Source organism: Dermochelys coriacea, chromosome 18 (genome assembly GCF_009764565.3).
Source record: "Dermochelys coriacea isolate rDerCor1 chromosome 18, rDerCor1.pri.v4, whole genome shotgun sequence".
NCBI classification, from domain to species: Eukaryota; Metazoa; Chordata; order Testudines; family Dermochelyidae; genus Dermochelys; species Dermochelys coriacea.
Window position 1 is genome coordinate 29,170 of NC_050085.1, and position 12,064 is coordinate 41,233.

The window sequence follows — 12,064 nt, forward strand, 5'->3', positions numbered from 1 at the left end:
GTCTTGAAGACTTTTGAAAGGGTGTTGTGTGCAGGTAGAAGGCTAGATCTCTGCGCATGCCTAGAGAGGGGAGCCTTGTCTCTTCCATGCTGTGGTGAGACTCAGGGTAAAATGCCAGAAGGTAAACAGTGGAGTTTATGGTGAAACTCCAGGCACTTTAGGCATGAATTTCGGATGTAGTTGCAAAGAAAAAAAAATGGTTACTAACCTTTTGTAACTGTTGTTCTTTGAGATATGTTGCTCATGTCCATTCCATTCTAGGTGTGTGTGCTCGCCATATGCACCGGTGCTGGAAGTTTTCCCCTCAGTAGTATCTGTATGGGACCGGTCTGGCACTCTCTGGAGCGGCATGTGTATGCATCAGTATAGGAGGCATTACCAGCTTTCCCCACCTTCAGTTCCTTCTTGCTGGAAGTCCAACAGAGATGAAGGAGGGTGGGTCATGTAATGGACATGACCAACATCTCAAAGAACAACAGTTATGAAAGGACAGTAACCGGTTTTTTTTCTTCGAGTGCTTGCTCACGTCCATTCCATTGTAGGGGAATGCTCTTGGGACTCCCAAGCAGTACCTCTGGAGATGGGCAGGAGTTCATGGATGTGTCAATTGCAACACTGCTCTGTCATCTCTGGCCTGCTACGTTATGGCATAGTGCACCGTGAAAGGGTGTAGTGATAATCACGTCCTGACTCTGCAGATGTTCTTGATAGGGACATGCGCCAGGAAGGCGGCTGATGATGCTTGAGCCCTTCTGGAATGAGCCATTACTATCAGTGGAGGCACAGCCTGTGCTATCTCGTAGCAAATACGGATGCAGGTGGTGATCCAGGCTGAAATCCTCTGAGAAGACATCGGGAGGCCCTTCATCCTGTCAGCCACCGCGATGAAGAGTTGAATAGATCTGCGGAAGGGCTTGGTGCGCTCCAGGTAGAAAGTCAGGGCATGTCTGACATCTAGGGTGTGCAGCTGACTCTTGTTGGATGTGTGAGGCTTTGAACAGAATACCGGGAGGAAGATATCCTGGTTGACATGGAATTGCGACACCACTCGAAGGAAGACTGGATGGGGATGCAGTTGGACCTTGTCCTTGTAGAACACTGTGTATGGGGTTCTGACATGAGGGCTTTAATCTTGGAGACTCACTTGGTTGAAGTAATAGCTACAAGGAACACAACCTTCCATGACAAGTGTGAAAAGGAGCAGGAAGCCAGAAGTTCAAAGGGAGAGCCAGTGAGTCTAGAGGACTGGGTTGAGATCCCACTGGGGAATTGGGTCCCGAACAGGCCTTTCAGGAACCTGATCTCATGTGAGAATACTGATCTACCCTGGACATGAGGGTGGAAGGCTGATATGGCCACAACGCGTACCTTCATTGATGAACAAGGCAGGCCCTAGTGCTTTAAGTGAGCAGATAATCTAGGATGGATTGTAGAGAGATATTCCGTTCCAACACCCAGCAGGAGAAGTGCTTCCACTTTGCCAGGTATGTTGCCCTGGTACAGGGTTTTCTGCTTTCCAAGAGGACCTGCTACTCCTGACTAGAGCAGGCTTGCTTCTTGGGATTCAGCCACTCAGCAACCATGCAGTGAGGTGGAGAAAGGTGAGGTGTGGGTGCAGTAATCGTCAGTGATTCTGAGAGGTGTGGGTGCAGTAATCGTCAGTGATCCTGAGAGAGCAGGTCTGGGCAGCCAGGAAGTGTCCATGAGCATACTGAACCAATGCTGGCGCGGCCAAGCCAGGGTGATCATAGTGATTCATGCCTTGTCCCTCTTGATCTTCAAGAGGGCTTTGCTGATCAGTGGGACGGCATATATCAGGTTGCCTGACCACAAAAGGAGGAAGGCATTAGATAGCGATAAACTAACATAATTGAACATTGGTACCGCTGCAGAGGGTAGAGTTTATCAACAGGCCCAGTGCTTGACAGGTGGCTTGCAGTGTTGTGAAACTGTGTTGGACATGGTGCCTGGAGTGGCCCTTGATGAGCCAGTTGTCAAGGTACAGGTAGATCTGGATGCCCTGAGACTACTGCCATGCACTTCGTAAATACCTTTGGCGCCTACGGATACTACTGAGGGAAAAACTTCTGGCACTGGTGTACATGGCAAGCACACACACCTACAATGGAATGAACGTGAGCAAGCACTCGAAGAAGAATCTTGTCTTTTTGAAAAACTGTATAAGGTAGCAGGTTTCAGAGTGATAGCCGTGTTAGTCTGTATCAGCAAAAACAACGAGGAGTCCTTGTGGCACCTTAGAGACTACCAAATTTATTTGGGCATAGGTGTGCCATAAGGGCCGCAACCTTCTCTTCCCTTCTAGCCAAGGTAATTACTGTCAAGGAGGCAACTTTTCAAAGAAAGACGGAGACGACAGCAGAAGACCAAGGGTTCAAATGGTGGTCTCATAAGAGCAGAAAGGACAAGCTTCAGAGCCCTGGCAGGGACAGGTTTTGAAACTGGGAGGGCTGGACAGCTACCACACGTAGGGAGTAGACAGACAAGCCTGACTTCTTCAGTGAGAGAAGATATTCCAGTATGAGAGGTATTCCTGATGCCTCAGAATGTAAGTGGTACTCCAGAACCAAAGAGAGAATCGTATCCACTTCAGTGTAAATGTTATTCCACTGAGAGGGTCTCCTACTGCTGTTGTTTAGGATGGGTTGAACATTTTGAGAGCATGCCCTCTCTATGCTTGTTGTCCATTCAAAAACCACGCTGCTAGATGCAGGGAAGCTGTGTTGGTGTGGTTTGCCCTGCCCATGTTCTGAGATATCAGGCCCAGGAATGGTTGTAGGTGGACACATGGATGGGAACCTAGCTTTAGGATGGTGGTGAACCAGAACTGCCTCAGTCACTAGGATGCTGTCTGGATCACTGTCACCCCAACAAGCTTGATTTTCCCCAAGTACATGAGCTACCAGGTGGATGGAGTGAAGGCATACATCAATGAGTCTGATTATTGAACCAGGAAGGCATTCCCTCTGGAGTCGAGGTCTTGGGCAGCCTGGGAACATTATGACAGGCACTTCTTGTTCCATTGGGTTGAGAAGAGATCCTAAGATAGGACCTTCCCATTGCTGAAAAATGTGCTACACTATCAACAGGTAGAAGTTCCTACTCGTGATCCACATAGAAATGTCTGTAGAGGCTCTCTGCTAGGGAGCTGATTATCACTGGAATGTGTACCGCTGAGAGGGTGATCTGGTGGCCTGAGGCACCAATTCCAAAGTTGGATTGCCTCTCTGCAGAGTGGGGGGATCTCGCTTCTCCCTGTTAGACTGTGTTTATATTGTCTGACCTGACTTGAATTTGTGGAGACTGGATAATGGATAGAAACATCTTGCAGGCTTTGTGAATTGGCTGAAGCTCAAGTAGATTGATATGCAGCCTGGATTCTTTCGGGGACAAGGAGTTGTGGGAGGTCTGGTCATAGAGATGTGCTCTTTGTAAGTGGCATGGGAACAAAGGGGACTCCCACATAAACCATGTCTCTGCTCTCCCACCAGGTGAGTGACATCAGCACATCCCATAGAAGAGAAACTTTGTCCAATGAGTACCTGACTGGGACACAGAGTATCCTTAACCATGTTTGGAGACACTGCAAGTGCAGCCATGCAAACAAGGCGACATAAGCCACATGGCAGTGTGCACCTAACAGGACCAAGCAGAATCATACTCTAGTCTGAGGACTGAGACAAAGATGGACAATGAGATCCCTCATGGCAAGGAATCAGTCTTGAGGTAAGTAGGCCGTTGCTGTGAACGAGTTCAGATCCACCCTGAATAATTCTATGATTTGCGTGGGCGTTAAAGTGGACTTGTCTAAATTTCACTGGAATCCCAGGAATGAAAAAGAGTTGAAGTGCAGCAGGGGCTGCTGCTTACATTTTCTGACATGACCAACCAATCATCCAGGTAGGAAAATGTTGGTTTGCCTTGGTTATCACTACAAGCACTTTTGTAAAGACCCTAAGGGCCATCAAAAGGCCACTTTCTGTACTGAAAGTGGTCTGGGCCCACCACGAAATACAGGAACCTTCGGGGGGTGCGGGGTGACGGGGGGTGGGGAAAGAAAGGTGGGAAATGTCCAAATGAAAGAATGCCTCTTTCAAATAGAGGGCCATAAACCAGTCGCCTGAGTTGAGGGAGGGTATCAGAGGCCTGGGTGATCATCCTGAACTTTGAGTGCTGTATGAAGACATTCAACTGCCTGAGGTCCAGCATGGGCCTCCAGGCCCCCTTCTTTTAGGGGTGAGGAAGTACCTTGAGTAAAAGTCCTTCCCTACATGAGGGGGTAGTATGGGCTCTATTTTGAGAATCCTCTAATGAGATAGGTCCCTGAAAAGGGACTGGGAGAGAGCAACTCTAGTGTGTAGCTGTTTGATATAATCCAGGACCCACTTGTCCACTGTGATAATGAGAAAGAACTGGGAGAGAATGGGCCAGGCAGCCACCAAAAGTGGCGATAGCGAGCGGCGCAGAGACTGGTAGATCCCTCATGTATCACATCAAAATAACTTTTAGAGGCAGCTATGGCTGTGGAGTGGAGTGCGATGATGTGGGATGCCAGCCATGCTGGCCAATTCCTTGGGGGAGGTAGAGGGTTCACAGGATGGTTGGAGGGGAGCTTAATGAGACAAGTCCCATGGGGACCTTGGGAAAGGATACAGATGGATTACGTAGAACCCCTACCATTAAATTGGGGGCGGGGGGAAGGAGGGAGAATCAATTTCTTATGCTGGTGGCGGTAGATGCTTTTAGCAAGTGGTTGGTGGCATTCCCCACGGGATACTAAACTGCCAAGGTGACAGCTAAAAAGTTGGTCAATAAGGTATTTACTCGTTCGGGGGGATTCCAAAAATAATAGACTCTGACAAAGGAGCCGCTTTCCGATCCCATCTGATTGGGGAGCTCACAGCACTCACCGGAATCACACAGCTGTTCCATATTGCTTATCACCCGCAGGCTGTGGGACAGGTGGAAGGCATGAACCGCACTATTAAAAGTGAATTGAGAAGGGGGGTAGAAAAAGGAGGGAAAAATTGGTCACAATTATTACCCTTTGTTCTAATGAGAATAAGGGCCCCAAGAATCAAAAGGTACAGGATCCTCCCCATCATGAAGCTCTTATGGGAAGGCCCATGTAACGGTGGGAAAATTTGCTTACTTCAGTACCTGGAGAGGTTTCTACACATGGATTAACACAAGAATGGGTTTTAACCCTAATTGACCACAGCAGGCAGTGGCCTTGCAAAATGAGCAAGGAGCAGCAAAAGTCAAAACACAGTATAATCTACCAGGAGAACACAATATACCACAGAGGGTGATTGAGTGATGTACCAGATTCCCAGCTTGACAAAACCCTGGCTGGGACGATTTAGACAGGGTTGGTCCTGCTTTGAGCAGGGGGTTTGACTAGTTGACCTCCTGAGTTCTCTTCTAACCTATATCTTCTATGATTCTAGGATTCCAGGAAACCCATCCATTCCCAGCTCCTAAATGGAAGGGCCCTTACCTGGTCCTTAACCAATTAGAGCCCAATTTACTATTACTGGCAACAGAAAATGGGGGACAGGAGTGGGTCCACTGTACACAAATAAAGAGGTACAAGCACACAAAAGATGAGAAACAGGAAACGATGTTATTTGCTTTACAGAAACAAAATGCAAAGGATGGTGGAACGGTGGAATGGAGAGAAATCATCAACAATCCAATGTGGAAAGGTAAATAGTACCTGTGGATGTGAATGGGATGAGGTTTAATAATCCAGAACAGAGGTGTAACCACTCACCAAATACCCACCTGTGATTTAATGAAGGGGTAAAAGGAATGGAAACGAATTCCAACCACACGGATTAAGGGAAAGTGTAAAGGGGGAATGGAATTTGCTTCTCCCCTTGGCAAACTTAATTATACTTGTAGTGCCCCTTCCCTGGTACCACCCCTTCCAATATATGGTCGCGTTCCATACTAGTGTCTCATGTCTGGGGGCCATGAGCCCACATCTTATGTACCTGATGGGAGGGGTAAGGAGCAAGGTTACTTTTGACTGTGGTCACTTTCTTGCAGACTTTGTGTCTCCTCCTTACACCTTCCCACTCCTCCAGCTGCTTGATTACCATAGCAACTGATTAGCCCCTTATCTTCTCTGGTTACTGAAAGGCAAGGCTACCAGCTTGGGGTGGGGGTATAAGAGAAGGAGGGGAAGGCAGCCTTGTGCTTTCACTTACATTCTTTTGCTTGCTTATTCAGCCTGTTTAAACTAAAAGCAAGGCCAGAAGCAAGATTATTATTGTTTGGTCTTTACCCTATTTATTTCACATTCTCCTAACAAGGACCATCAATGACTATTAGCCATGATGGTCAGGGAAAAACCCATGCTCTGGATGTCCCTAAACCTCTGACTGCTAGAAGCTGGGACTGGATGATAGGAGGAGATGGATCACTTGATAAATGCCCCCCCCCCCAAAGGAGTACTTGTGGCACCTTAGAGACTAACAAATTTATTTGAGCATAAGCTTTCGTGATACATCCGATGACTGCACTGGAGCTTCCAATTCACAGCTCGGGCAAGCTACTGGCAGATGTTGGCCTGAGTCAGGACATCCTATAACAGGATTGGATCTGAGAATGACTCAGGATTCCAGATCTGTATAGATAGCTAGGTCCTAGAGGAGGTCATATTGAGGTCCAATCTGCGAGGTGTCTTGGGCTTGGCCTGAACTGTCCATCTCACCTTAGAAGTGGAGGACTTATGCAGGGCCAGTACCACCAGTGCAGAGGGAGAATGATCCCTTCTGTTTCTATGCAGTGCACGAGTTGTTACTGTTCTTTCACTGCAAGGTTTCAGCGCCCTGGAAGCTCCCGATACCATCAATGTAATCTTCCTGTAGCTCCAGGTGCACCTGTTCGAACACAGAGTCTGACAGGAGGAAGAGGCAAAGGAGACCTGTTTTTAGAGAATTTATGGGGAGATTTGTCCCTCTTTTTGTGGGGTTGTTGGCCCTTGCTTTCCCCATGCTTCTGCTTCATAGTCTATTTCTTGAGGATTCCCATCTGTTGGGATGAGATACAGGAAGGGTGTTGCCCAGAGGCTCTGAATAGGTAGTTGGGGAGTAGGAGGGCCTAGGTTCCAAACAGAGCCTCATGGAGAGCTCCAGCACTTGAATTAGTCGGATTTCCTGGTACACAGGGAGAAGTGTGGCAGATGCCACACTTTGAAGGGATGTGTGCTTCCGCGAGGTAATACAGGCAACTCTCATGTGGGTTGCTCAGTAAGAAGACCTGGGGGCTAGCCAGGCAAGGCTTGAAGCCTGGAACTTTGTGCATAAAAGGTACCCAAAATGGTGGGGAGCTGAGGGAATCCCCACAATCCCCACCTAACTAATTTTAGCACTAAAACTCAAGCTATTTAAAACTTTGAACAACTATTTACAATATTTACAGGTTTGACAAAGCAGAGCACTGAAGAGCAGAATCAGACATAGGAAGGTTCCATCCCAGACCACAAGTTGTACAAAAGGAACTGGAGAGGCCGTCGATCAGCACCACCCCTTATGTCCTTGGTTGGGAGCACAAAGAGGCGCCGAGTGCAAGCATGGACCAACAGACACTGGTACTGAAGAATTTCCAGTACCCGGTGTACAAAGAGCATGCACACCCACAATGAATACCCATAGGGATCAGCACTTGAAGAACCTGACTACATATTTAATAAAACGAAGTTACAATAAGACAGCTTTTCAAACGTAAAGTTGCATCAACAAGTTAAAGGGACATTGTCTACATGACATCTAGTCAATTTGTCTGGGATTTTCAAAGGAGCCTAATGGAGCTGGGCACTTACAATCCCAGCCTTAAATAATGGAGTTAATACGCCTGCCCTGAATGCCCTTGACCATGTGTGGGTTTAGTCACATCTTCCTTTTTATCGTTTTAATCTCTCTTCGCCCATTCCCAATTGCTGTGTAAAAGTTTTTATCTGTTTATGTGAATCTGACTTTACACTATCATCAAATGCACAAAAGCCAAACTGAAAAGGTAAGGTTCCCCCATGCATTCTGCATCAGTTTATTAATCTGTAGAAACAAAAAAAGAAAAAGACAGGAGTGTGATTTTTAAGTCGGTGTTCCTTTTAATCAAGCCTTCACATTGGTTTCCCTATTCATTCCACAGTAGTAGGAGATGGATGATTAGAAAGGGGAGCTCTGCTCTTTACACAAAAATATCCCAGTGAAGAATCAAAGGGAAGAAAAATGCAGAAAATGCAGTAGATTTGTGAATAGTTATTCAAGTGTGGAAACTGCATAACCAGACAGTTTCCACAACAGACCAGGTTGCTAGCTACTTGTTTTTAGTTAGATTAACTGCTGCTGCCTACATGAAGAAAGCAAACAGTGATGAGGAATACTGATTTGCTTCAATGCTTTGCAAGGACATGAAGTGACACATTAGTACAGATAGCCTTCAATGCAGCAACACAGCTTTATTTTAAAAAAGAAACAACTCTACAACAGGTTCCTTCTCACACCTTAAGTACCCATACATATCACCATCATTATCCTTTCTAGACCTCTTGGTTTCTTTGGTAGCCAGGAAGAAAGCTCCAATATGTGCAAATACTCAGTCCAATACGACCTTTACAACATCAGGGCTCAAGTCTGGGACATCAATGTATACCCCATTTTTGTGGATTGGATATCACTTAGTTGGCAGCTAAAGCATAAATGCTGCACAGCCATTACCACAGGAAGTAGGGAGAGGGAAAGCTACTTTTAGCAAGGGCATCTAAGCTCAAGAACCATACCTGATTTTTGGACATGATACAATATACATCACATCACATCTCTGGTCTCCTTTCAGGAGAATTAAGACATTTATATTCCCTTTCTTCCTCACTGCTGATGTAAGGGGTCCAATCTGTCAGCACCGGAGACTGAAAATCCTCCATTTATCCCCAAGAAGTAAGGTTCCCTCACACTACCTTGGGAGGGATCCACCTCTAGGAGTAAGGAGAGAAGCCCAATTCTCATGGCCATTCACTCTTCAGCCTCTCTGTGGTGATTTTAGGTCGACATCTGTCCACTAACAACTGTGAGGACTATGAGAAGACCAGCCAACAACTCTCCACCACCACCTACTAGAGAGAGAATTCAAAGACCACCCTGTATTACAATTCACACAGGAATTAAAGAAGATCATCAAATCCTTCCACAAACAGCTCCAAGAAAAACTCTACAACCTCATCCCCCACAAACATAACCCCGTGATCTTATACATACATCCCAAGATCCATAAACAAGGGAACCTAGAAAGACCCATCATATCTGCCCACAGCACTCTTACTGAAGGAATATGAAGACTCTCAGAAACCCATCCTCCAGCCACTCACCACACAAAGGGCCAGTTTCCTAAAGGACATAACTGACTTACTCCAGAAAATCTAAACATTAACTACCTCCCTCAGAATACTGTCGTTGCCATCAGATGTCATATCCCTATACATCAACAACCCTCATCATGATGGTATCACTGCCTCCCTCCAATATCTATAAGACAATAGACAACACTTACATAGCCACACCAAAAACTTTAACAAACTCATCCATTTTATCCTTATCCATAACAACTTTACATTTAACATTCTGTCCAAACCATGGGAACAGCCATGGGTACTATGACAGCTCCTCAATATGCTAATTTCTTCCTGGGCCACCTTGAGGAAGAATTTCTTGACAAATTCACCACAAAACCTATGATATACCTGAGATTCATTGATTATATTTTCATCCTCTGGACAGACAACCTGAACTCCCGCAATACATTTCCACAACAACTTCAACGCCACTACCCACACATCAAACTCTCTTAAGAGCACTCCCACACCAGCATCAACTTCACTTCCTGGACACCACAATCAGCTTCAGTAATGGAAGCCTACAGCCAACCATACACAAGAAAGCCACAGATCACCACACACTTACCTCCACAGATCCAGTAACCACCTCAGACACTCCAAGAAATCTGCTATCTACAGCCAGGATTCAGATACCCTAGAATATACTCTGAGGAGAAAGTCCAGGAAACACACTCTAAACCACTTAAAAACACCTTCACCAGACACTACACCAGAGAAGTTGAAAGCATCACGGAATAGGGTACGCAAATACCGAGGAAACTTGCTTCGTCATGGACCAAAAACCACACAACCTCCCTTTTGTGACCTTTAAATAGCCTCCCAGACTCACCAAGCTCACCATCAGACCAGGTCACACCAAGTCGAAGTAGCACCAGACTCTGCCATCACAACAAATGCAAAACCTGCAGATATCAACACCCTCCCAAACACATCTTTCAAGATCCATATATCCTAAAATGTGCCTTGCATAATGTGTGATGTACCTCAGCCAGTGCATCCAAATGCCCCTACTAGAACTATGTGGGTGAAGTGAGACAACCACTACGTTCTCGAATGAGCTCTGAAGGGGAAAAAAAACAAAACAAAAACACTATCCATTTGTGAGTGAACTTTTTTTTTTTTTTTTTTGCAAATATCCATATCTGACTTTTCAGTCCTCATCCTCAAAGGAAACTTGCACTCCACCTTCAAAAGAAGGCCCTGGGAACAAATTCATAATTCTGTTAGACACTAAAAACATTATGGACTCAAAGACACTGGTTTTATGGCTAATCACAACAATTTGTAACCTACTAACCCTCTTTTTCTATGACTGTAGAGGTATTATTGATAAAATCATTTTAAATGGTTTCCCTTATGCTTAACAATCTGCCCCACTTGGTATTTAGCTGTGACACCGATTAATTTTTCCGGAGCTGAAGAAAGAGCTCCATGAAGCCTGAAAGCTTGTACCTTCCATCAACAGAAGTTGATCTAGTAAGAGATATTATGTCACCCACCTTGTCTCATTAAGAGCTAGACAGACCAACTAAATGATTTCTCTCAGCTAATTTTTTCCTATAATAAAATATGTTTTACTGAATATATTTGGGAAAGAAGGGGAAGGAGCAGCTGTTGGGTGCCTGGTTTTGGGCCATACTGCATTTTGTACAATATGTTTTTTCTTGTATTTTGCTGGGCACCTCAAAGGCCTTTGAGACAGTATTTATTATTAAAACGGATACATCTTACCTTTCTGTCTCTGGATTTTGGAACAGTTTTCCCTGTGTTAGAGACCACCACAAAACTCCCAGAGGCTCCCTTTCCTTTCACCTATTTTAAAGAATAATTTCCATTTCAGTCCCCAGTAAGCATTAAATTAACTTTCAAGAATGATCAGTTGAGAAAAGCTGTAGTATATTATGCCAAAGATTTAGACTACCTCTAGATTGTGCACCTTACAGCGACGCAGGAGAGCTCTTCTGCAAACAAAATAAAATCACCCCCAATGAGGAGCAGTAGCTTTGTCGGTAGGAGAGTGTCTGTCCACTGTCCACTCCGGCGCGTTTCGTCAGTAAAACTTTTGTCGGTCAGGGATTTCCCCCCCAGACAAACGTTTTACTGATGAAAGTGCAGTGTACACGTAGTCTTAGATTGGAGCCCTCCATCTTAGCCACAGAGAGCAGCACACAGCCTCAGAGGCAATGGTGATTTTAAACAAGGACTGACTTTTCTGTAAGATTAAGGAGCTAGTTGGTAACAAAAGGCAATCATAATAGCATAATTCAGGGGTTCTCAAACGGGGAATTGGGACCCCTCAGGGGGTCAATGAGGTTATTACATCGAGGGGTCGCGAGCTGTCAACCTCCACCCCAAATGTCGCTTTGCCGCCAGCATTTATAATGGTATTAAATATATTTAAAGGTGTTTTTAATTTATAAGGGGTGGGGAGTCACAGTCAGAGGCTTGCTGTGTGAAAGGGGTCAGTAGTAAAGAAGTTTGAGAGCCACTGGCATAATTTGTTTGCCTTGAACAGATGATCCTGTGATGCTGGAAATCTGATGTTGCCAGGACAAAACATACTTTTAAATGAGACATGCTGATGCAAAAGGTGAAGTAGCTAAACTTATGGTGAAGACGCGAGTTGTTGCAATGCCATAAACC

At 45.4% G+C, this 12,064-nt stretch overlaps 1 protein-coding gene across 17 annotated transcripts in view; it reads right to left on the reverse strand.

Moving 5' to 3' along the window:
- HP1BP3 (heterochromatin protein 1 binding protein 3) overlaps positions 1-12,064 on the reverse strand; it is a 67,223-nt gene that overhangs the window by 25,226 nt on the left and 29,933 nt on the right. For all 17 annotated transcript variants that reach the window (XM_038376545.2, XM_038376533.2, XM_038376532.2 and 14 more), the window contains one exon: positions 11,153-11,233. In XM_038376545.2, coding sequence (XP_038232473.1) covers positions 11,153-11,233 — 81 coding nt within the window. The remainder of the gene's footprint in view (positions 1-11,152; positions 11,234-12,064) is intronic.